Source organism: Mesoplodon densirostris, chromosome 12, assembly GCF_025265405.1.
Source record: "Mesoplodon densirostris isolate mMesDen1 chromosome 12, mMesDen1 primary haplotype, whole genome shotgun sequence".
Lineage (NCBI taxonomy): Eukaryota > Metazoa > Chordata > Mammalia > Artiodactyla > Ziphiidae > Mesoplodon > Mesoplodon densirostris.
In genome coordinates this window covers 13316217-13343763 of record NC_082672.1, presented here as the reverse complement: position 1 = coordinate 13343763, position 27547 = coordinate 13316217, and the positions used below count along the sequence as shown (strand labels likewise).

The window sequence follows — 27547 nt, the reverse complement described above, 5'->3', positions numbered from 1 at the left end:
CCTAAAGTTGACCAATCATCTCCCTTCATAGCAGGCACACTGGCATGGAAACAGTGCTAATTCTGGAATGAGGAATACTAATCATATTCAACCTCACATAAATTTTAGGTCCAAATTAGATAAGATATATGGAAATGGGTGGTAAATTCTAAAAGTGCTATATGAGAGAAATAAGGTTTGTTATTTGCTTCCCTCCCACTGGGAATTTCTTCCCTTCCCTCCCACTGGGCTCACACCATCGGCATGCAAGATCTCAAAATTCACCCACTACTCCTGCCTTACCATAGATCAATCATATTATTATTCTTACATTTTGAAATGTAGTTTATCATTTTGGAATCACAGTTTCTGCAGAGGCAAGGCAAGGCATTGCATGGGTGTTACTGTTGTCATTCTTTGATTCATTCCAATGCACTAGGTCACTCCAATATCATTTTGTTTAGCAACCATGATGATGGGAAGAGAATTCTAAGGACACATAACTGCAGTTTACTTAGCTCCCTATTGATAAGTCTTTCTATATTATATGATAAGTTAATGGAGAAAAAAGACGCAAACCAATTATTTTTTTCGAAAAGGAATAGCTATTTTTAACTTAAATATTTCACATTCAAATTGGTGTTATAGTCCAAGTGTCTAAAGCAGAATCCAAGTCTAAATACTGACTGCATATAATGAAACTCCTTTTTACTCAGCAGAGTAGTTTACTTGAATTAAAAGAAATAACTTATAATAATGGTGTCCTTTGAACACGAGCTTTGGAAACTCAGGAATTTAACATACCATCCCTGTGAAAAGTCCTGGCTTCTGTTATGAGTCTGACTCACTAATCACAGTAAAACTGTTCAAAAAGATGGAGGTCTTCATGGAGGATGCATTTGTGATGGTACAGTGAGTCCATGTGAATGTCTATTCCTAACACCTTCATAATGGATTTTTCCAGGACTTGCAAGGCAATGCCTGTCAACTTTTAAATCAGAGTAGTAAACTCTATAAATAAAGCAAGCACAAGGTAGAAAATAATGTCCTTGAGACCTACTCAAGAGAACTGAGAACTGAGAGTTCTCTGAGAGTATTCCAAGTACAGAAACTGTGGAACAAGGAGATCAGTGAAAGAAAAGGCCTTTGCTTCTGAGCATTTTTTCCCTGAAACACTGGGTTCAGTGCCACTGAAAGATTGAGCATTTTGGGGGGGACTATTAATGCTCATTGAAAAATGCTGCTGGCAGTATAACCTGAACGTCAGAACTTGATTGTGCCTGCCAAGAAGAACAAGGGAAATTTTTATCAACATTATAACTTAACGCTTACTCAGCCCCATCAGCTCTAAAGAGAAAACCACATGGGTTATATATGAGCATGTTTCTGATGATGTTGGTGATCCAAGGCCACGAAAATAAGAGGTTCTATTAAAAGCAGACAATGTTCATTGAGATCCTTCAAACAGTCATTCCTTCTGATGATAAAAGGAAGCTTATTTAACCACTTTGCAAAATAAGCAAAATAGATATTTAAAGAATAAATGTAATGCCTTAAAATTATATAGGACTTTACTTTTTTCATTACATTGAATAATTTGATTTTGTAAAATTTTTGTGAGTTTAAACAAGGAAAAAAAATTGTAAGTCAAACTAATACTAAAGAAGATGAAACTGAAGCTCATTTATTTGCTATGTTTGTTCAACACTACTTACAAAGCACCCTTCTAGAAGCTCCAAAATCTACCACTGAGCAAAATAGACCCAGTCCTACCTCTCTCCAAAAGTACAGTCTAGTGGAGAAGAAAATTAAATCATTTCACCAGCTGATAAATGCCAAAGATAGGACTAGGAAAACTAACCCAGTGTTCTTCAACCACACTATCAGACAAACACTATTCCCAAGGTTTATTACAATTACTGTAGTTTATCTTCCTCCATCACCAAGCCTAGCAATGGGAAACATTTTGATTTAAGTCTTTATTTAATTTTCTGAATTTCGTTAAAGGTATTATTTATGTTTCAGAGACAAGATAGAGAAAAGTGAGTGGAGAGGGCCTTGGTTAATTTTCATAGAACAATGAAACAGAATCCTATTGACCAGGATTTACAAGTATTTCTCAAAGCAGATGTTATAAACATTCCACAAATACTAAGGATAAAGCAATGGAATAGTAAAGTCTGGAATGAATGGGATTCACAGGAAGAAAATCTCAAGAACCATTGCTGTAAGACATTCATTAGTGTGTCACTACACTGAAACAATGTCCATTTTATTTCTGAATACCCTGTCATTCATAAACATAGGCAGCAGAAATCTCAAGTTAGAAGTCAGACCCAAAACTTCTGTTCTTTAAAATTACTACCCATCTTGTGGAATTTAGGATACAAGTATCAAAGGAGAAATTGATGCCATCTTTTGAAAAAGGATCATTACTCCGAAAAAATGTAGACGTTTCCTGCCTGTAAATAAATATGTCACATCCCCACAAAATACATTGGTACATTGGTACGAGTCAATGCCACAAAGCATATATTAAAATACAAACCACGCCAATGATAATTTCCACAAGAGTACTATTTTCTCAACACTTTAGAACTCAAAAATAAGAGCATATGAATGAATGAATGAACGTGCCCATCTACACACCCTTGCAGACCTACTAGAGAATGGACTTGAGGATATGGGGAGGGGGAAGGGTAATCTGGGACAAAGTGAGAGAGTGGCATGGACATATATACCCTACCAAACATAAAATAGTTAGCTAGTGGGAAGCAGCCGCATAGCACAGGGAGATCAGCTCAGTGCTTTGTGACCACCTAGAGGGGTGGGATAGGGAGGGTGGGAGGGAGGGAGATGCAAGAGGGAAGAGATATGGGAACATATGTATATGTATAACTGATTTACTTTGTTATAAAGCAGAAACTAACACACCTTTGTAAAGCAATTATACTCTAATAAAGATGTTTTAAAAAATGAAAAAAAATAAAGCATATTTTACATAAAGATATATGTCCTTTATCAAAAAATGTACTCTTCTGGAATAATAATAGAAACCATGCTTTGGTGTAGCTGAGATATTTTGTCCACACAGTAGTCTGAAGTTAAGATGATATTTGAAACATAATATATTGGTCAACTTTCTAGTTAAAATAGATGAAGAGGTGGAGTTTAACATACCAAATCCTTGGGTGGGGGAGATAATTGGTGAAGGAAAATAGCTGTGATTTTAGAACAATCTAGGCTATGATGCATCAGTTATCTTTAGCACACATGAGAAAGCATGCTAAAAAAATTAATATAAGCAGAAGTAACACTTTTATAAGTATAAACATTTAAGCTGTGTCATGTCAGAGTATAATATCTGCCTCATTAAATTTGAAACCCATGAGAGGCATCATCATCATCAACATCACCTTAGCTAACATTTATTGAAAGTTACTACAAATTAGACTCCAAACCAATAATCCTTAAATATACTATTTTAAAATATTTTCATGTTAACACCAACCATTTAAGGAAGACACCAATATCCTCCAAGTTTTACAGATGAAGAAAATAAAACTCAGAAAATTTAATTAATAAGCCCAAATTTGGGCTTCCCTGGTGGCGCAGTGGTTGAGAGTCCGCCTGCCGATTCAGGGGACACGGGTTCGTGCCCCGGTCCGGGAAGATCCCACATGCTGCAGAGCGGCTGGGTCCGTGAGCCATGGCCGCTGAGCCTGTGCGTCCGGAGCCTGTGCTCTGCAACGGGAGAGGCCACAACAGTGAGAGGCCCGCATACCGCAAAAAAATAATAAGAAGAAAAATATAAGCCCAAATTTGTCCAGCTAATAAATGATAGTAGTAAGATTTGAATCAAGATCTATATGACCCTGAAACTTAAGGTCTTTCAAAACTGCTATATTTACTTGCATCAAGGTGAGATTTTCAAGCTAGTTACTGAGGCTTCACTAGGATAGCTGATTAGCCTGTTATCTTACCTTACATATCATACCTTCCGGAATGTTCCCTAATTGACAACCTGTTCATGATTTTTTCTTTATTGATAGCCTGTACTCTCACTGAAGTGAGAATAAAGAAAATAGGAAACTTGTCTTTTCACAGGTCAAAATCTGGAGTTTTTCCTTCATATTAGGCCATGACATTTTGAATTGAACTTATGTCTCTGGGTTAACTGGATTCAGGTCTCTGAGTCTACCCTTCAACCTGGAAAAAATAGAATCCATTAATTATTTATGGAACTTCTAACTACAGAAACTCAATTGTGATATAAAGGTACTCTTATACTTTATCCCCAGCAGCATAATTTTATGCTGTGACCAGTATATACGAATAATTCACACTAACAAACTGATCAGGAGACAGCCAGAGTACCAGACTCAGTGCTGAGAGTGACAGATCAAACAAGGCTTTCTGGATCTGTTATTCAGCCAAGCACCTGTAAGCTCCTTGAGGATGACACTATCTTTTGTTTTTTAACATTCTCCTATCCCTGAATTTAACAGAATAACAAATGGTAATAGGACATAATGTAGCTGAAATGTTTCAGTACATTGAATATACTGATTATACTGTTTTGTTAATGCTGTATTTATTTCAGCCCTCTGTGTTTCAGTGTCCCATTTCTGGTTGGCAAAATAAGAACTTTTAGAACATTGTTTCTCTGAGTGTTCCTAGTTGAAAGAAACTTAGAATTCCCAAAAGTAAAATTCTTATAATACAAGTATCTTTTGTTTAATTTGAGAGCAAAAATATTTTCTGCATTCAAGTTGAGACGAGCACCTGAGTCCATAGAGTCCCTGCCTTTTCCTTCTTCAACTTCATTGTCTGCAGGAATCCAAATGAGAGAGGGGTTATAAGGAGATAATAGTGACAGAAAAATTAGATCTGCAAGAATTAGTTCTGGAAGAATCTGAGAAGAATTCATGCCTCTGTCTGTCTACTGAGCAAAACACCAGACAAACAAGTAAGGGGCAAGTCAGCTGGAATTACTGCCAAGTGAAAGTAACCAGGTTTGTCAGTGTTACTCCAGAGAGCCCAAGTAAGGTCAACAGATGCCTAAAGTACTAAAAATCCTCCCTTCTCACTCATGACTCTCACCTATAAATTTCTTTGCTTCTCAAGTGTTTATGGAGTCACTTAGGAAAAGTGTGGAAACCTATCCTATTCATCTTCCATGCCAAATGCTTCCCATAGACTCTATCCCAGTTCATTTCCCATTCCATGCTTTAAAAGCAGATTAGCGAACGTGAGGTATCTGGGGAGATCACTAGTACATGGAATTTTGCTTCTTGCATCAACATGATAAAATGAAAACTGACAGACATTGGGAGAAGAATTCTCAGTGGAGAGATTTTTTTTCTCCCCGAAAAATCAACGGACATATACCTCCCCAGGAGAAGAAAGACGGGGTGACAATAGCCCTAATATCAGGAGAATAACAGGAGTGGGGTTCTTCTCAGGACATAGAAAGAGAGAAATCACAAGATAACCTGTGACTAAGGAATCCAGATCCATCTCAGCGATGTGTCACACAAGAAGTCACCCTAGGTGACTAAAAGAAATTTTCTGGTCTCTGCTATGGACAAACATTTTCACAGACATTTAGAAGTACAAAGTTTCGGCCAAGTAAAAGACGTTCTACTTCACTGAGCAGAAAATAAACTGGTAAAATTTGATAATTATTCACTATCAGTAAAATGGTAGTAAAATTTGCCAATTTAAATGTATTTAACAGAGGTTTGTATTTGTTTCTGGAAAACAGGTACATGATAGACTAATTGGAGAAACTAGATTTACATTTATTTCTGGAAAACAGACAATAGATAGACTTATTTGGGGTCAACCTTCCACTAATCCCTTCCTGTCACCATCAGAGACAAAATCCTTGGCAGCCTGGGCCCGTCATATAACTCCGAGAAACAAATTTAATACTTTCACGGACACTGTCCATGTGATGAAACAAATGTCGAGCAGTTGCAACTTTCTTGAAAACTAAATACAAGTTTAGCACTTCTTTCAACATCGCCATATCACCCATTACCTTGCCATAATACCTAATATACTGTTTGTAAAGCACTTGGTTCTGGTCTCTCACCAGACTGAAGGGCCCTCCAAGATAGGTCTCAGTTGAGGACCACTGCCCAGCACAGTACTTGGAAAAAATAAAAATAAAAAAATGTGTTAAATAAACATATGCTTGACTCAGTGTTGACACTTAGAGGGTTTTATGATGGAAAAAGTCATTAGAAAAATACAAATGTGAATTTTTTTATTTATGAAAATTAAAAACATGCATATAATTCTTAAGATGTTCTATTTAATACATAAAGTCCAAAATAATTATTAAGCTATGAGAAATGTGAAATATAAATTTGATCACAGGGTTAGAGCATTAAACATACAATGTTATGAGTTTATCTCTACCTATTAAGTTCATGGTGGTTTGTATTTTACTTTTTATATTCTTCAGATTCTAAACAAATTGCAGTGCAGTGATATAATGAGGAGAAGCACAATTAATAATATGAAAATAAAAGGGGAGAAAATTTCAAAAGTAATAGATGATCCTGAAAGGTAATAAAATATTGCATTTGAGAGTTTTTTCACTAAAATATAAATCAAGGTCATGTTTGCAGTTTTCCTATTTAAAATACTGTTACATACATTAATTTGTGACTAAAAATGTTGTCAGTGCCAAGTGATTCTATTCCAAGTGGAAAACAATTCTATATTGATTTAATAACCCTTATTGCACCATAAGCCTAAAATTTCAAACTTTAAAAATTAAAGGGACTTCCTTGCTTTGCCAAATTACTGGTTTATTCATGAATCATATTTTCTCCTAACAAGTGCTGTTGAATTCTCCACAAGGGAAGGAAAAATACGTTCCAAAAAATCTCTCTGCCTGAAAATACTTCTTTAAAAATCTCAACAAATTGTTTTTTGTTTCCTAGAAAAATCCCAGGTCAGCATGACAGTTAAGTTATAAAGGATTATATAATTCTTGAATGGAAAACAGTTATTATAAATACACGATTTTATGTATGCCAAGATCTACAGGCACTAATTGCATTACTTTTATTTTTTCCTTCAATTAGTCCTAAAAGATTTTTGGACAGCTTCTGCTGCAGGAATTAATTGAATGTGAAAATATTTAGATATCAGCAGGTGCTATGACACATTAAAAGGGATAAATAGGGAATGCTCATCAACAGTTCTGACATAGAATTTGAAATTAAGTCTTCATGGATCTTAATTAAATCTCTGTTGCAAAACCCAGGAGCAATGAGAACATTCTTATTTCAACTCCCTACACAGTATCCTAATGTATAATTCTCTCCAACGTGTTGTGCTCATATTAAATGCTGCTAATGGTTCAATCTACAGGACACACACACACACACAATAAAATATCCAACCTATCCAGGCATTTAGTTTTCATAGCAGCAAACACCCAAGTATTTCAAATTTACTATGTTAAGCATTTTTGTCCTTGACAGCTGTTCTGAACCTCAGTTCTCTTTAAAACCGGGATAATACTCATAGTTGTTTTAGCTACTAATAGGATTTTTGTGAGCATCAGTTTACACAAATGTATATATAAGTGTTTGTAAACCCTACTGCACTTTATAAAAGTTATTATTTATCATACAGAGAGCTTATATTACATGGTGCATACTGTAGTAGTGTGAGCATAAACTATAAAAAATAGGTGTGACTTAAATTCTGCCTCTGCAACTGTTGTTCTTGAGCAAGTTATTCAACCTCCATAAAAGTTGGTTTATTCATCTACAAAAGAAGTGATAATGTGCAACTTATAAGTGTGTTACAAAGATTAAGTAAGAAAATTCAAGTGAACTGTGCATAGTACCACCTAGTACAGAGTGAGCACTCAGTAAATGTTGGCTGCAGTTGCAATGCTCAAAAAACAGCACCAGGGCTTCCCTGGTGGCGCAGTGGTTGAGAGTCCGCCTGCCGATGCAGGGGATACAGGTTCGTGCCCCGGTCTGGGAAGATCCCACATGCCGTGGAGCGGCCAGGCCCGTGAGCCATGGCTGCTGAGCCTGCGCGTCCGGGGCCTGTGCTCCACTACGGGAGAGGCCACAACAGTGAGAGGCCCGCGAACCACAAAAAAAAAAAAAAAAAAAAAAAAAAACAGCACCTATGACCATCATCATTTAATTTGTTTTAATGGTAATTTTTAGGGGTGATATAATCACCTCTTTACAGTTGTGGAAATTGAAGCTCAGCCACGTGGCCAAGGTCACGAGACATAGCACTTAGACCTATGTATCATACTTCCAAATCCAATATTCTTCCTACTAGGCTATGCTGGAGAGTTTTACTCCTAACTTGATTAAAAAGCCAAATTGGGAGAAAATTAACAAAATCAAGGTACTCTTAGTTACTCACTGCTGTGTGGGTTTATAGCATTTTAATAGGGTTGGCCTTGCTCTTAAGATTAAGTAAACATTGGTATGACTGGAGAATTGTCATAAATGAATGGTCCTGCCTTGAAAGGTAAGATTTTTTATCTTTAATCTCCTAACACATAAGATTTTAATTAAGGGAACATCAGATAGTCATTTTAAAATTCAAAATACCTCTAAAAGATATTGAAAATAAGCACAATAAATATAAACCAGATGACTACAATTGAGCAAGCAGGTCTTTGCTTTGATGACTTCTAGACCTAAAGATGCACATTCAGCAGTACTTGAAGGGATGGAATGCATAATAGGTGAGGGGAGTTAACCTGCGGCCTGATGAGGATGCAGCTAAGGATGCAGCGCTGGTTGTAGCCTCTGAAAGAGGGAAGCAGCCCTGAAAAAAGGGGTGATAGTATCGAATGTGAGTTTTCACAGCCCCCAGTTCCACCAGCAATAGATTCTGCCTGCTACAGATAGACACTGGGTGAATGTATTTGCCACGATTCCAGTGGTGCAGGCAGATTTTGTGGCCACCATGCCCTCTAAGTGGCCTGTACCCATCTGTGGACACCACTGGAAGATACCTGATGCTTCCCGTCAGTCGCTGATTGCTGTTGGTCTGCTGCAGCTGGCCCCTCCTGATGCAAGCACACTCTACTATCAGTGCTCACCAGCCAAAGCCACCAGGAATACTCCTGGGAACAAAATTTGGCTTATTGAGTTTGTTACAACAAGGAAAACAACATCACAGGAATTTTAATTTATATTTGGTGATTTAGAAGAGGATTCAAGGAAGCAGAGTTCTGTTTAGATAGGTCACTCTTTCAAAGCAAGAGGAATTTGATACATGGGCATCAAAGATTTTTTTTTTTATCTAGAAGACAGAATTAATAGAGTAGGGCTAGAGTTGTCATTGAATAATAAACAGCGGTCACTTAATATTAATCAGGAAAGGGAGATGTTTGTTATTTTTATGGTTATGGGTGACCTTGGTTTTATCTTTGATCATGCATGATTATAGAGTCCACTTGTTTTTGTCTTGTGGCATCACGGTCATGAAGAGTCTTCATCTGAGGTTGATATTCTGTGGAATTATGTTCCACTAAGGAATATCACAACCTGGCTGTTAGCAACTAGACTTGTTCCCTAAAAGCTCTCAGGGGCTTTTTTCTTTCTCACCATTACTCAACCTCACTACTCTCACATGCCATTCCCTCTTCTCCTCTGGCAAGAGGGGAAGAGTAAAAATGTAGATCAATGTGAGAATGATAAGATGACATAGGATGGGGGGTATGATTTATTCTTTGGGGTAGGGAATGCTTTAAGAACATGAGATGAATAGGAATTTCATATTTAAAGAGATTATATAAATGTGGGCATTAGGGTTAGGAGAATTGATCTTGTCATTCAGACAAGTACGCAGCAGAGTACAGATTGATCCTGGTCTCTATACTCCACAGGCTTACAAACAAAACAACAAAACAAATAATACTAATATAGTCCACACATGTGTTACATTGCACTAAGATTTCATGTACAAGCATACAAAAGGTTGAAATTTTTTCTCAAGTTCATTAATAGCACAAGATTGGCCTTTATTAAATACTCAAACTAAAAGTGAATATGAAACAATCTTTCATTTTCAGGATGATCGAGAACAGGCACAAAACTTTACTTCTGGCCTCTGAACTCCAGAACATCTTTCAGAAATTATCTTTTAAAAGAACACAGATTAAATCAATAAATCAATGAAGAGCCATACATAAATTTTTGGAAATGATAGAGAAATTCTCGGTAGGCAATATGAATGCTTAAACAGCCTTTTTAAAGTAGATTTATTACATTTTATTTATTTTCGGCTGCGTCAAGTCTTTGTTGTTGCACACGGGCTTTCTCTAGTTGCGGCGAGAGGGGCTACTCTTCGTTGCAACATGCGTGCTTCTCATTGCGGTAGCTTCTCTTATTTGTGGCACACGGGCTTACTAGATGTGGCTCACGGGCTCACTAGTTGTGGCTCACGGGCTCTAGAGCTCAGGCTCAGTAGTTGTGGTGCACAGGCTTAGTTGCTCCACAGCATGTGGGATCTTCCCCGACCAGGGATCGAACCCATGTACCCTGCATTGGCAGGCAGATTCTTAACCACTGTGTCACCAGGGAAGACCCTAAATGGTCTTATTCAATGTCAATCCTACTTTCTCTGCTGATGTTTGAACCAACTGAGAGATAATGCAAAATGAATCAGCAGAGAAAAAAAATGTCAACTGTATTACTGATAAATACTTTGCTGATGTGACATAGCTGTACAGTAATAATGGCTTCTTAATTAAATCCCAGAATGAAATACACTAACCCACAGTCCTGGACCACTAGCAACTTCTCCATATGGGGACCAGCTCCTTTAAAATTTGGAAGCTGGAGTAGTGGGATGTAACATGCATTTCCTTTGAGCAGCTGAATCTCAGAAAGCAACAGGAATAGGAGCAGAACTGTACATAACCAACACTTTATCCTAAACATAAACTAGATAAGTGATTCCTTCTTTTGAAAAGAGTGAATGATGCAACAGAAAGATCAATAATGTTAAGATCATAATAATGTTACTGACGACTTTACTCTCAAATTATGAATTCAGAAGAAAGGAGATTCTTTCACTTCAGATAAACTAAAATGCCAAAAGAATGCCTGGGACAGAGAATAGAGAGTATGAGCCTCAGGTTGGGGAGGCCCCCCTGAGGGTTCCATAATGGGGTAGATGTCCACAATGGTGGAGGCCATGTGGGTTGACCCTTGTGTGTTTTCCAGTTAGACAGAAGCAATAATGTCCATTTGAAAACTGGTGCAGTGCTTGGCGCAGAGATACTAGGCTGCGCCTGGAGACCAGCAATGCTCTGGAGGATTAGAAGGTAGCCATTGGTGTACTCTGTCAACCTCAAGCCCACCCCATCCTCCATTCTTATTGAGAACAGTATGGCACACAAGCCTCAGGAGCTGATTCCAACTCTTGTCCCATCAGTGAACAGTCTAGCAAGGAATATTAACTTTAAGGGTCAACTCAAAATCAATGGTCATCATATTGTTAATGAGTGACTACACTATGAAAGAGATGGGAAAGGGTGCACAACAAACAGAAGAATTTACACTTGAGGAAACAGAGTTAAAAAGTAATCAGATTATGACTTTAAAATAAGTTATATTTAATATCTTCAGAGAGGTGAAAGAAAGTATTGTTTCCATGAAACAAGGAGAAGCTGTCTGAAAATAAGAAGAGATGATTATTAACAAGCAAAGCATAGCAGCTAAGGACCCAAATAATGTAAGCTCAAACCCTGCCTCCAACAATTGCCAGTCAGGTGTCCCTAGGGCAAATTACCTAACCAGTCTGTGCCTTAGTTTGCTCATCTGTATAATGGAGATAATCATAACACTTACCTAATTATTTAACAAATGTAGAGCACTCAGAGCAGTAGCCTACATGTAAGTTTGTTACATAAGAAACCACATTTTAAATTCTGAAGATAACAGCCACAATATTTGACATTCAATATTCTATGGGTAACACAAAAAGAGGGAAGATCAAGACTATGTTCGTGAGCTGGAAGAATGTAGTAAATGAGATAGAAATGGAAAGGATGAAAAAACAAATGCGATACCAGAAGTGGAGACAGAGAAAAGCTATCCATTAGAAGTAAACAAGAGAGGGAATGGAAGAGAGGCACTATTTGAAGAAATAATAGCCCCACATTTCCCATAACTAAAGAAAGTGATGAGACTTCAAACTGGAGGGACTCTCTGAATGCCAAGCACAATCAATCTTTAAAAAAAGTCTCATCATATATTAATGAGATTCAAGAACATAAAAGAGATAAAATTGCAAGACAGAGAAGGGATAATTCGTTGCAAAGGAAGAAAATCAGAATTTTCCATCAACACCATTGGAGTAAAGAGGAAGACGGATGGAATAAAGTGAGCCAAACCATTGTGAATGTCAAGCCAAAGTAGATATTTCAGAGGTAACTCCCTCAACACACTCTAGAAGCATGTTATTTAGAGATATTGAAGTAAATATTAGATAATCAGTTACAAATACTGAAAATGACCACATAAGCAAAAGGAATGAGATAGGAGAAGAGGAACTGACATTTTTCATCACAAGGATGAAATTATGTTCAGGTATTTCTTGAATACAGATTAACAGTATGAACAGTATGGAGGTTCCTTCAAAAACTAAAAATAGAATTACCATATGATCCAGCAATCCCACTACTGGGTATATATCCAGAGAAAACCATAATTCAAAAAGACACATGCACCCCAATGTTCACTGCAGCACGATTTACAATAGCCAGGTCATGGAAGCAACCTAAATGGCCATCAACAGAGGACTGGATAAAGAAGATGTGGTACATATATACAATGGAATATTACTCAGCCATAAAAAGGAATGAAGTTGGGTCATTTGTAGAGACATGGATGGATCTAGAGACTGTCATACAGAGTGAAGTAAGTCAGAAAGAGAAAAACAAATATTGTATATTAACACATATATGTGGAAACTAGAGAAATGGTACAGATGAACAAGTTTGTAGGGCAGAAATTGAGACACAGATGTAGAGAACAAAGGTATGGACACCAAGAGGGGAAAGTGGCAGGAGGGGTGGGGGGGTGATGAATTGGGAGACTGGGATTGACATGTATACACTAATATGTATAAAATGGATAACTAATAAGAACCTGCTGTATAAAAAAATAAATAAAATTCTAAAATTAAAAAAACTAATAAAAATTTTTAAAAAAATTTTAAAGATTAAATATATATTTTAGATAACCAAATATAACAAGCATTTTTGAGTATCTCCTATGTGCTGGGCTTGGAAGAGTAACAAGACTCAAATTCTACCTCTGTGACATTCTGATACATTAGAGGGGGGCAGCATGGAGCAGTGAACAGACCTGAGGTAACACCAGTTCTGTCACTTATGAGCTTTACAACTTTGGGTAAGGTAGCTGATCTCTGAGGCTTAGTTTGCTCATCTGTAACATGGGGATGATGAAGTGCCTCTCCCTTCAATTTTGTAAATTTACTTAGTGCAATGCCAGGTCAGTAGCCAGTATAAATGAACGTTACTCTTCTCATGTATAAGAAGATGTTTAGAAGGATGTTGGCCAAAATGCTATCTCCAGGTGGTAGAGTTCCAGGTTTCTATTTCTTTTGTGCTTTCCTGTATTATTTATTTTTACAATAAGCATGCATATTTTTGAAATTAAAAATATATTCTGAAAAATCTATATTTTAAATTATTAAAAGGAAATTTCGGGCTTCCCTGGTGGCGCAGTGGTTGAGAGTCCACCTACCAATGCAGGAGACGCGGGTTTGTGCCCCAGTCCAGGAAGGTCCCACATGCTGCAGAGCGGCTGAGCCTGTGAGCCATGGCCACTGAGCCTGCACATCCAGACCCTGTGCTCCATAACAGGAGAGGCCACAGCAGTGAGAGGCCCACGTACCACAAAAAAAAAAAAGAAAGGAAATTTCAGTCACATTTTAATAACCTCATAATAAGAAAAGCCTTTAATGAAAAATGGGCACACACGCACACATACACACACCATCAAAGAGGTTAAAATTCAATAGTTTTAAGGAACAGCAAAACATGGTGGAAATTTTTAAACAGTAGCAGTCTGAGAAGAAATATTTACAGTTACAGTAAACATTTTAATCTCTGACAAGTCAATAAAAAATGAGCAAAAATGAGCAAAATATAAAAACAAGAGGCAGTATAATTGACCAAGGAATGCATAAAATTATTTTCAACCTCTAGAGTAATTAGTAAAATGTTAATTAAAATGACAACATATTACATGTTATTCATAGATTGGTAGATATTTTCAAGTTTTTTAACAATTTTGCATTATCATTTCTTATAGGTAAGTGGAAAATAATTTAATTTTTCCTCTAGCCTAGTTGATCAAGTTTTATTTATTTTTATTAGGACTATAGAAAAATGTCTTTCCATTCTACAAGTTTATATTGGGATTGTAATGTAAATTTTTAAGATGATCAAATTTGGGGAAATTTCTATTGAATTTCTTTCTTATATGAGCTATAAGATTTATAGGGAAATATGTATCATATAAGTAAGAAGTGATCTAATATATTAGAATATATAAAATATATGAGTTCACATATAGACATACTCATGGCTGTGGTACTGCTACAAACTTGTGTTTTCAAAAGCAAGAATTCTGATAAATTCTATTTCAAGCAACTGCCATCAATGTTATAGTCTATGAATAATTGCATTTTACATTGTATAATCAAATATAGTCATGATAGAAAATAACTATTATTTTGGTTACTGATAAAAATCAAACCTCCCATTTACAAAAATGTATGTCTGCTGATTAGAAGAGTTTTCCACAGAAAAGCTTCTGGCTCTGACATTTTACAACTCATTTCTCTCCCGTTCACAGTCTGAAACATCATGTATAACATAGTCACACCTTCTGTCTCTCCCTTGTTCTCTCCTTCTCTTCTTTCTGTCCCTTTATGGAACTTTGTTCTTCTCTGATTTCAACATTCTTCACATTTTGCAACATACAAAAAGGCAATCTCATCCACTTGCATGACTGGAATTAACACCTAGAGGCTGATGACATAAATAAATTGCTCCAGCTGAACTGCAAACATATATTTGGGTACTTAATAGTCATTTTCCTTTTGTCCCACAACATAGTATACTCAAAACTGAACTTTCTATCAACACCAAAACTGCTTTTCCTCTCTTCCTTCTCTGTTAAACAATGATATTACCATCTGTCCATTCTTCCATGCTAGAATTTGGGAGTCGTATTTCACCCTTCCTTTTCTACTCCCTATTTCTAAAAAATTAATTAACTCTTGTCTTCCTAATTATCTCAACTCTCCATTTGTTACATCTTCTTCAATGATGTTATTGATTATTTTGCTATTGTTGATTGTGATGATGGTGATGGTAGTGTTGGTGGTGGTGGGTAAGAAAGAATAAGTACATTTTGACAAGTATTGCATTTGAGAAGTCAATAGCAGATTACAGATGTCCCAAAGAGAGTTGGAAAGGCATTCATGGAATTTGAGAGAGAGGCTGTGTGTCAACTACATAGAATTGATAGGCTTAAATCATGGATTGGGAAAGAGTAAAGCAAAGGAAATGCAGCAAACTCAATTCTCCTTTTAAAAATATGATTCTGTTACAACATTCGATATAATGAGAAAATATCTCAAAATTCCCAAGATATTCCCAGCATGAACATCTTTGAAAAGAAGATTAAAAAGCTTTGCATGCCTACCTTGCTTTAGCTATACGGTGGGTTGAGTATATCAACAATGAACATCCAGAAATACACATGGCCCACAATGCAGTTACAGCACAGAAGGTACATTTCTGTTTTAAATGAAGCTTAGGGAGATGAGGGGAAAAGATCTCAAACATTCATACGTCTCTCTGTGCTTAGTTTCTTCCACCATAAAAAAAGGTGATCAGACTGTGTGGTCTTGAAAGCCCCTTTCAGATCTTACTTCTCATCGTTCCATGACCTTCTATGACCAAAGTTCTTTTTAATTTGACAACAAAATGACAAGGCAAAAAGGAATATTCCCTGTTTACTTCAAAAGCCACGGGTTCCCTAAAAAAAAAAAAGGTTGTTTCATCTTATCATAAAGAAAAATAATTAAAATCCAAACCCTTCTTCCTGTATTCAATTCCATTTACTGGTGATAATCTTGAACTGGATTCTGTTTTGAATGGATAGTTTACTTATAGCTTTTTAACTTTTCTGTTCATGCTATCTTTCATATTATACTTGTATTGAGTGATTAAATGCACATCATCACCAAAAGTATAGATGAAATCTTAAATTTGTTGCACTAAGTGCAGTAGATAATAATTCTACTCATAGTCTACTCTCTCTAAAACTTTATAATCTACAGCATACACTTGAGCTTCTTCAGAAAGCAATTTTCTAATATTGACATTTGTAGAATTGTTTTATTATATTTTGAAGTTTTCTCTTTTGTTCCTTCAATATTAAAGAAATACCTAGGGTATATTATTATTTGATGTTAGTGGTAATGCACATCTGATTATTTTTTACATTCAGAACTTTCAGATCCTAAAATAAAAGGAATTTCCTTTTCTCTTAGAACTCCTAAATTTGGAAGCTAAAGTATTTCTTTTTTTTCTTTTGGCTGTGTTAAGTCTTCATTGCTGCTCACAGACAGGCTTTCTCTAGTGCAGCAAGCTGAGGCTACTCTTTGTTGCCGTGTGTGGGCTTCTCATTGCGTTGGCTTCTCTTGTTGTGGATCACAGGCTCTAGGCATGCGGGCTTCAGTAGTTGCAGCACATGCGTTCAGTAGTTGTGGTGCATAGGCTCAGTAGTTGTGGCTTGCAGGCTTAGTTGCTCCAAGGCATATGGGACCTTCCCAGACCAGGGATCAAACCTGTGTCCCCTGCATTGGCAGGCAAATTCTTAACCACTGCATCACCAAGGAAGTCCCTAAAGCATTTCTAAATTTTAAAAACCAGGCTTTTAGAATAAAAATAAAACATTGTTATCTAAGAAGCAAAAGGCTGAGACAGATATTCTGATGCTGTTTTTGAAGTAATTTGGTCTAAAGAGATAAAAATCTATATTTCAGGAAACAAAAACCTAAAGTCACAGATAAGAATATTTCACCGAATTATAATGGTTTACGTACATCAGAGGATTTAGCATGGTAATATGTTTCTATAATAGGTAAATGTTATTTATCACAGAATACAGGAATCAAGGAAAAAACATTATTTTTTTCATATAAACTTCTGATGAAATAAATATCCTGAAGTATGTAAAATTTTCAGAAATCAAATAAAGCAGGAAACAAGCACTTCCAAAAGGTGTAATGCAAAAACTGGTCAAGCAAAGTCTCTTGGCCATAATGGAAGAGTCTCTCTTTTCATTTCCTTCCCTCTCCATTGATGTGTGGCCCTGTTCTCTCCCCATCCTCCACCTCAGTTCCCAATTCTAACAAGAGGATTTAAAGAGCCTTACAAAAATGCATGCAATAAAATAAGAAAAGTAAAGAAGAAAATAGACAAATTGGAAGCCAAAAGAGAATGAAATGATGAGGTTAGCAGGATGCTCAGTACAATAGAAGTATATTAGATTCTAGTGCCATTAGAATTCTATGGAATTATTAAAAGGAACCACACATTTTATTCTGATTTTTTCTAGTGCTAAATGAGAAAATAAAAATATGATCAGTTACTAGTTTTGCATTTTCTATTTATAAGGTTCATCCACTGCTTGAAGAAAGCAGAATTTTGTCCTTGTTCCATCCGAAGGCTATTTTTTTTCATGAATTTTCATTAATGGGACATGGAGTAGGAGGAAAGTAGGAATATAGAGAAAAACAACAGCAACAAAAAGGCAGTATGGATGAAAAAAAAAGAGTACCACTCAACGAAAAAGACTCTGATGGTTGTTACACTCTGGTGGCACAGAGACAGAAAGAGGTAATTGACCTCTGAAAGGAGGTGCCTCTCTATTTAATTTCCTGTAAACCTCTCTCTGTCTTCTCTTCTGAGACAAATTAGTAAACAATAATCACTTTTCTGTCTGCAGGGCTCAGAGGTCTCAGAATACTACTTTCTCCTTTTGCTAGTATAAATTCATTGGAAATTTGGTCACTGACCACAGAAACCACTTTGAAATAAATGTAAGTAAAATGTTTTAGAATATTTTATAGCAAAGTGAGAAATCCCCTGTTCCCTCCACTAAGCTAGTTGAGAAGATAACAGAAAATAATAAACCAATATATGGTCTCTTTCTGTGTTAATACCTAATGAGAATGTATCATAGGTTTTGGTTGTTTTCAATCTCTCTCTCTCTCTCTCTCTCTCTCTCTCTCTCTCTCTCTCTCTCTCTCTCTCTCTCTCTCTCTTTCACACACACACACACACACACACACACACACACACACACACACGTTTGCCTGAGACAACAGAATGGAATGGATAATAAAGGAGAGATTCAGGTAGGTACTAATTTGACCATTTTCTTCATCTAAATAATAATCTGAAATGTAGGACAAGTGCCTTTATTTCATCGGATTTATCCAATTAATCATGAGTATTAAAAGACAACACTCTAAGGAAGTTTTTTCTCCATTAAAAATGTGAATTTCTCTATGTGAGGGTAACTGGATATAAAAGTCGTGACAGATGTGAAAAAGGTATCTTTCCAAGCACAATGCTGAACATATAAAAGGGGCTCATTGAATCCTTACTGAGTTAGTCATCTTTCTTCTTCACTGATATTAGGAAAAAAAAACTCCATTTGGTAAAATATCAAAGGGCAGAAAATCAACCCAAAAAGAGGCAAAAATCTTCTGTACATCCCAGCTGGTTCTATTGTGAACTCCTAAAATAGGTAGAGAGCCATGTGAAGCACATGATGGGGTACAAACTGACAAGCTGGATTCTGGAATATGTTTTTCCTCTTTTCAAGCATCCTTGTTCCATTTTTTTTCTGGACAGAGATAGGGTCATCACAATTCAAGAACTAACTCAAAAGCAAAATAGAACAACAACAACAAAAGGTTTACAAAGCCTATCCCATTGGTATATGAGAGTAATTTATTCAGTTTGGCTTCATGTAGCACAAGTGGGTCAAAAATCAATGATGTTTTGGTAAGTGGTAATATTTGGAGAAATGGAATGAAGAATGCATCTGAAGATAAATAGTAATTATAACCACAAAAAAAGGAAGGATACTTACGAACAAAAGGTATGTATGGAACACAGGAGAATAGGTGAGCTGCCAATGAAATGGGCTTATAAAACCTCTTCCCCAACACAGCATCTGGAAGCTTCATAAAATCACTCTAATGGGTCAAGCACTGAAGGTCCTGAGAAGAATATTTTTAATAGTTGTATTGTAATTCATTTGGATTCATATAGCAAATAAACTACTGGATCATTTAGAAAAATTTTTTTTAAATATATACTGGGAAAACTTCAGTGGGCTAACTAGAAAGGAAAAAATAGCTTGGCTCACCGCCTAGAGGAAAAGATCCAATTCAGTGAGCATAGCAGGAACAATCAATATCAAAAAGGTCCTGTAGTACAGGTGAGACACTCTGAGAATGTGTCACCTATCCCTCCCAGTTTGTTTTGCCCACTTTGCCACTAAACTCATCTATGACACAGTAAGAACCCATAGGTACAAAAGATGGGAAAAGGATTGTGTGTTGACATCCAGGAGTTCTACTCAGACCCACCCAGGTAAACTGAACCCAAAGGTAATCCTTCCTCTGGCTCACCTCTTTGGCATGCTTGCTAACTCTGGTTCGTATACTCCTATAACTTATAGTGTGACTCTGATTGTTCCTGTAACTTTCCTGGAGCAATGTTCATACCACCATGTCAGAACAGAACAGAATGAAAAGCTCATGTTTGCTGGACTGCATGACCCCTTTTCTGGTCAGACTATCCCTTCAGATTGAAGCCTTTGGAGATATGCCAGAGGCAAGTGGAATTCCCAAACCTTTAGTCTTGTATAATTATTCTCTTCCATATATTTTGGAAACTGCTGAACCCTCTTTTATATGTTGCTGTGATTCAAAGGGTGAGTAATTGGGATATGAATACTGGCTATCTTTAGAAGAAAGCTCTTAGGATAAATGGAGAAAAACAGCATTATTCCTGTAAAATGCCAATTGACATAGCTTTTACAGATAAATATTCACTTTTCCTTTTGTGATGTGGAACCCTAACCTAATTTTGCTTCACAAACATCTTATTCTGGAGGAGGAAAGGATTTTTTTTTAATGAAACAATCATACATCCATAAGTACCTGGTGCTAAGATGAACCTGAAGAAAATGTTAAAAGTATGATGAGTCATAAACTGACAGTAAAGAACGTGATTATTTGACATAAAACATTCTGCTAAAGACAAGATGTGAAATGTAAGGTCTGCTGTCTGGGAAGGTGACTAATGCTGTCGAGTGTGCCTTTACATCATGCAGGCTTTAGATATGGGTTTCTCTCTCACTCTCTCAGATCCACATGCTATGGGTTAAATCCATTTTCAGACAGGCTCTTCCAACAACTACATACCTTGCATCCTCTTAGGTTTAATTATTTAAAAATAATATACTCTTTCCCTAGAATTCCCCCCAAAATCTCACTGGCTCTAGTTGAGACATGAGACCATTGCTGGGCATTCACTTTAAATCTTCATGCCTTGAACTAGCAATGGAGCCCATCGCAAAGTACATGGACTGAGAATGGGAAATGAGTGGCTCCTTAGAGTGAAACTGAGGTCCTGTTACCAACAGCAGAGCAGATAGACGTGGAGTGTCAAATATATTTGACAATTTGACAATATATTTGCAAGATATTCTTCTACCATCAAATATAATTCATTAGTGTCTCACCGTACCTGTTTGTCTTCTACTTGGTAGTTCTAATCTCTGCAGCTTTGAGGACACATAAAACTCCTAAATACTTATCCCAGAGACAGAAAAACATAAGTCCATACAAATACTTGTACAAAACTGTTCATAACAGCTAATTTGTAATATCTAAAAAGTGGATGCAACCCAATTCCCATTAATAGGTGAGTGGATAGACAAGTTATGGCATATCCATACAATGGAATACCACTGGACAATAAAAAAGAATGAATCATTGATGCATGCAGCAACATGAATAAATTTCAAAATAATTGTGCTGAGTGAAAGAAGCTAGACAAAAAAGAGTACATATTGGGTGATTCTATTTACATAAAAAGTCTAGAAAATGCAAACTAATCTATAATGACAGAAAGGAGATCAAGATCAGTGATTGTCTATAGAACAGTAGGAGTAGGGGTCAAGGCAGGGAGGGGCAAGATGGAAAGATTAAAGAGCTGCCCAAGGAACCATTGGGGGGGGGGTGATTGACATGTTCATTATTTTGATCAAGAGTTGGCATTTTCTGCTGTAAAGGGCCAGATAGTAAATATTTTAGGCTTTGCAAGCCATATAGTCTCTGTTGCAACTACTCAACTCTGCCATTGCATCATCAAAACAGTTAGAGATAAGAAGTAATTCAATGGGTGTGAGTGTGTACCAATAGAACTATTTACAGAATCAGGTGCAGTCTAATTGAGTGTGCAAGCCAATCCCTGCTCTTGGTTACGGTGATGTGTTCAAAAGTGTGTACATAGAGCAAAACTTATCAAATTGTATACTTTTATTATATGCCTCCATAAAGTTATTAAATAATAAAAACAAGACAAACAAGCTTAGCTTCCCCATCACAAAGTGGATAAAGTCTAATCTTCTTACCATGGTATACAAGTCCCTCTATGAACTGGCCTCTATATTCCTCCCCCATCAGATTCATTGTCATTCCTGCTGGCATTTTTACTCTTTCAGTGCCAAACATACACATCATGCCATTTCACCTCTATGCCTTTGCTCAGGCTTTCTCTCTGTCTTGAATGACCTACTCCTACCAACCATAAGATTAAACGTGTGCATGTACACTCCCAAGATGCCTTCCTTCTTTCCTTATGTTACCCCTACTATTCCCTTTGCCCCATCTCTATGACTCCATAATAGCCTGTATATTTGTGTGTGTGTTCTTGTGTGTGTGTATACACGTACATATACATACACTCTTTCACGATTACATTGTTCCATAATTTTAACTATATAGCTGAAATTTTTCTCATATATTTAGAATTAAAATGTATTATTACCCCATGTCTGGATACTTGACTGAGTGCTCCCTGGGTCTGTTACACCTATCAGTGTCCGGCACATTTTTTAAAAAAAACAAATAAACCAATAAACCAGTATGGCAGCTGTTATTATAAATTTTTTACAGATAATGAAACTGATAGGTAAAGAAGTTATATATACAGCCCATAGGCACATGGTTATAAATGGCCAATCTAGCCCTGTGAAAGAGTTCCTCTGTATCTAACCTCAAATGCTTTCCACTAATCCTTGCAATTGTTTTTGCTTTGGTTTGGGGGGGTTTTGTTTTGTTCTGTTTTTTTTGTTTTTTAGTTTTTGCTTTTTAATTGAAAGCTTAACTATATTTCACCCTGATGGTTTTATTTTTTTCTGGCGGTGCCACTGCTCTTCCTTCATCTCTTAGATACACCAAAATGAAGACTGCCACCAACATCTATATTTTCAACCTTGCTCTGGCAGATGCCCTAGCAACCAGTACCCTGCCCTTCCAGAGTGTCAATTACCTAATGGGAACATGGCCATTTGGAACCATCCTCTGCAAGATTGTGATCTCCATAGATTACTATAATATGTTCACCAGCATATTCACCCTCTGCACCATGAGCATTGATCGCTATGTCGCAGTCTGCCATCCCGTCAAGGCCCTAGATTTCCGCACTCCCCGCAATGCCAAGATCGTCAACATCTGCAACTGGATCCTCTCTTCAGCCATTGGTCTGCCTGTGATGTTCATGGCAACAACAAAGTACCGGCAAGGTGAGTATGGCTGCAGGCCTCAGGGATAGAGAGAATATAGATAGATATATTAGTGAAGTCATAAGCCAAGTAGAAATTATGGAATGGTCCCATGCTGTAGACAAACTGTAATTTTAATGATTCTTTTTAGCAAAATACTTTTGAATATTTTGAAATAGGAATTTTCCCCTATAATTTTAAGTCCAGTAAACATTTGAAATAGAAGATAAACCATAATCTATTGGTTCCTGATTTCTCTGCACTTACTTCATCAAAATGATGGGAAAATAAGAACACAGCTCTTTCAAGAGTAATTAGAGCTTAAACCCAAAGAACATTAAGTGGAGCCTTGTTTTAAAATCTCAAGTGGCTGCCTACATGACAAATTTATATTTTTAGACTTCATTTCAGAATGATAAACCACCCATCAAAAAGTGGAGTTAAGGGGGCTTCCCTGGTGGCGCAGTGGTTGAGAGTCCACCTGCCAAGGCAGGGGACACGGGTTCGTGCCCCTGTGTGGGAAGATCCCACATGCCATGGAGCGGCTGGGCCCGTGAGCCATGGCCGCTGAGCCTGCGTGTCCAGAGACAGTGCTCCGCAACGGGAGAGGCCACAACAGTGAGAGGCCCGCATACCAAAAAAAAAAAGTGGAGTTAAGGGAATCCCCTGGTTTTCCAGTGGTTAGGACTCAGCACTTTCACTGCAGTGGTGGCCGGGTTGGGGAACTAAGATCTCGCAAGCCACATGGGTGGCCAAAAAAAAACCCCAGAAATTGGAGTGAAGACATCCATTAGCTGGAAACTCCTATAGAATCTGGACAGTGATTATATTTTTATATCAACTTAGACCCCATAGAGGATCTAGCTCATGGTGAGAGATTCATAATTGTTAACTGAATGAAAGCTTAACGTCATCAAAGTGGACAACTTAAATGACGTATTTGGAAAAAAAATAACTCTCCCTGAAAATCAAAAGAGAACTGAGTTTCTTCCATGATTTCTTTAAATTTTCCTTTTCTGGCTTGTGTAGTAATAGCCATAAGTTAGCTCAGGTCAAGGTGATAAATTAGAGAGCAAAATGGCAATAGTAACACCTAATGACATCATTAAAAGTTGCTGCAAATTCTTCCTTATAATTCTTTTCATCTAGGTTCCATAGATTGTACACTAACATTTTCTCACCCAACCTGGTACTGGGAAAACCTGCTGAAAATCTGTGTTTTCATCTTTGCTTTCATCATGCCTGTCCTCATCATTACGGTGTGTTATGGACTGATGATCTTACGCCTCAAGAGTGTCCGCATGCTCTCTGGCTCCAAAGAAAAGGATCGGAACCTGCGAAGAATCACCAGGATGGTGCTGGTGGTTGTGGCTGTGTTTATTGTCTGCTGGACCCCCATTCACATTTACGTCATCATCAAAGCCTTGATCACAATCCCAGAAACTACTTTCCAGACTGTTTCCTGGCACTTCTGCATTGCTCTAGGTTACACAAACAGCTGCCTGAACCCAGTCCTTTATGCATTTCTGGATGAAAACTTCAAACGATGCTTCAAAGAGTTCTGTATCCCAACTTCCTCCACCATTGAGCAGCAGAACTCCACTAGAATGCGTCAGAACACCAGAGACCTCCCCTCCACGGCCAATACAGTGGATAGGACTAACCATCAGGTATGCAGCTTCTAGAATTGGGTATACCTCCTGGGGATGACAGAAAAATTATAGAGCTTCTTAAAATCCAAGATTTGAGTCCATTGGAAAAGGATCAGTAACCAGGGGATTGAGATCAGTTTGAGGAGGTGGGGAGGAGGGGAGCAAATTGTGATCATTGTGACTGAGAGGCACTTCGTTACGTAAGCTGAGCTCTATGTATTGTGTACATATTCATTCAGATAGAGAGACATTCCAATCAGATATCCATAAATATACTGTCTTCACAGCCTTTGCTTCTATGCAAAATTAATGACTTCAGCACATTGTGGAAGCGACCTTAATCTAGAATTCTTCTCATTGCCCCCAATGTTAGGTGTTCCATGCATATCACTCCAATGTCCCTGTCACTTCTCAAAAGCCAGTCCTACTCTGGATCTACAGTTACAGAGAAAGTGTCAGCACTTTGCCCACTGTAGTGATGGGTGACGATGTTCCCAGCAACTCACTGTCACACCAAAGGAGAAAAGAGGATTCAATGGCCCATCTTTAACTTTGTTAAGTCACTGATTTATAAATTTGTATACCTGAACTCTAGAGAAAACATCAAACTTATTACTTAATTATTAGAACTAAATTAGTTTTGCAACAGTCATCATACCAGTTGAGGTTAGTATAATGAGGAGTGACTATTTGTTGGAAGATATATCCCTATGCACAGAAGAGCACAGATGGGAGCCTGCACAGAAGATGCAAGGTTTGCACACAACAGAATAATCACATGAGAAATCAAAGTGGAGGAAAGAGGGAAAAAAAATCTATCTCTAAGTTAATGTTGCCTTGTTAAGCCACTGGTTTGGAAAATTTGGAGTCTGACTTGTAAAGTAAATCAATCACTTAATTATTAAAATTAACTTAAGTAAGTAAATTTCTGAATGATGGTGCCAGCATCCAAAAATCACAGCCTGTGTAATTTTATAACACAGAACTCAAATTCAAACTCCCTGTGAAAGTAACCCCTCATGTCAGAATCTTAGGTAAAGTTTCTAGGGTCAGGGAGCAGAACAGTGGGGACAGATGGCTCCCTACAAATGATCAGGACGTCAAGTCGCAGAGCCAGAGAGAGAGCCTGGTTCCCTTAGGATGCAGCTGCGTCCTCTTTGCTTCCTGTTCCCCACCCCTCGCTGTCCCTTGTGACTGCCACTACTGCCACCCAACCCAGCCCAGGCTCACCCCTTCTAATTGACCACAGGACCAATGTAATATGGCCCAGAAGGATCTGCCATAGCGACATGAATCCTCATACTCTTGATAATAAATAATGCTAAAATGAACCCAGGAACTCGCAAGCCCTTGGGAGCATGACGTAATGATGGCAGGCCTATTTCCAACCAAAGGGAAATTATTAACTTATTATGTCTCACTTCTAATTCCATTTCAGAAACAAAAGCCAGAAAGAACAGTTTTTCTACTCTGCTTCTTTAATTTTTTTTTTTTCACATCAAGACCTCTAAGCCTGCTCCTTTTACTAAGCAGCTCTCCTTCTCAGTGACTCTGGAAATCTTGTGAATAACTTAAAGAGGGTAGGAATTTAAATAGATTTTTCTCTAACCTGAAGATAATACGTTAAAGAATGCAACTTAAAACCCTCAGTCCTAAACTAAGGTTAAAATATTTACCATTGGAGCAAAACGATGACCATTGTAAAGGATTCGTTCTCTCTCCTTAAGCACCTGTTTATACCCTCCTTCTCCTTTCAGGCGCTTTGGGGAGTGGCTGCCAGTATTGTACCCTGTACCACTGCCAGGGTCTCTTGTCATATCTGATCCTCTCAGAACCCTTCACCTGCCTTGCTTTCCTGGAAACTCAGCTCCCAGCTTGTCTGGTGGAGCATTTTTCCCGAGTTCAGCATGAGTGTCCTTCAGCTGCCCCGACACTGCCCTTGACTCCCCTCCAAATCCAGCAGTTTCACAGCCGCATGTGTGGTTCTTGCACAGCCAGAGAGAGGAGAAAGGAAGCTAACTGGGGAAGCTCTGGTCTAAGTAACTAAAAGGTTTGCTTTAATAATACATCCAAATGGGGCTTATCTTCATTGCTGCCTCTATGAAGCAGCATCACTGTCAGATAACAGCAGAAACACATTAGTCCTGGAATTGGCTGCTTTCCCAAAACGCCCAGCTGGGAGAGCTGGACACAGAAGAGTGGATGCCAGGAAAAGAGGAAAAGACACTCTGACATATTTGAAAATTAAGATAAATCAAATATCCCTTTCACTCATCTCCACTGATGTGTCATCATTAGAATCAAAGCAGTTACACACAGACATCTGGAACAATACATAAGTCTTTGGTGATCTTTTCACTAATATATCAAAATAATAAAATTATTTGGGGGAAAAATTGGAGACTTTATGGCTGTGTCTATAGGACATTGATTCGTTTACAAATTCAGTATGTGACGGAGAGGTGTTTTGTTTTGTTTTGTTTTTCTTTTCTTTTTAAGTCATGAACCGTCATGTTAGGAAACAAAGCTAATTGGATTTGCATTAAATGTTTAACTGCTCTCTGTAACATTGTAGATGTTTATGTCCTGCCTATCTATGTATTTGTATTTTCTCCAAGAAATATGTTGTACTGTATGTGTCACATGTCAAGCACATTAGTCAACTTCATATTCTGCAGATCAGAGATCCAATATCAAACCTTCCCAGGGTGTCTGTATTCTGAAACTGTACACTGAGATCATGTCCATGCAACGCAAAGTCAAGTGGAGAGTTGGCAGTTATCAAGGTAATTTGATCATATAAGAAAATTATGTGCCCAAGATAAACTTTGAGTCATACTTACATAGCTAAGGGCTACTTGGTCAGCTTTTGCTGCATAACAAATCATTCCAAAATTTAATGACTGAAAGCAACCATTTATTTAGTTTACAATTCTATAGATCAGTAATTTGGGCTGGGCTGGGCTGGGCTGGGCTAGACAG

General features: G+C 37.4%; 1 protein-coding gene across 1 annotated transcript in view; it reads left to right on the top strand.

The window, feature by feature from the left end:
- Positions 1 to 27288, top strand: part of OPRM1 (opioid receptor mu 1) — a 39125-nt gene extending 11837 nt beyond the window's left edge. The window contains exons 3-5 of the mRNA XM_060114333.1: positions 22582 to 22934; positions 24063 to 24583; positions 27244 to 27288. Of these exons, the coding sequence (XP_059970316.1) occupies positions 22582 to 22934; positions 24063 to 24583; positions 27244 to 27288 (919 nt within the window). The remainder of the gene's footprint in view (positions 1 to 22581; positions 22935 to 24062; positions 24584 to 27243) is intronic.
- Positions 27289 to 27547: the final 259 nt, after the last annotated feature.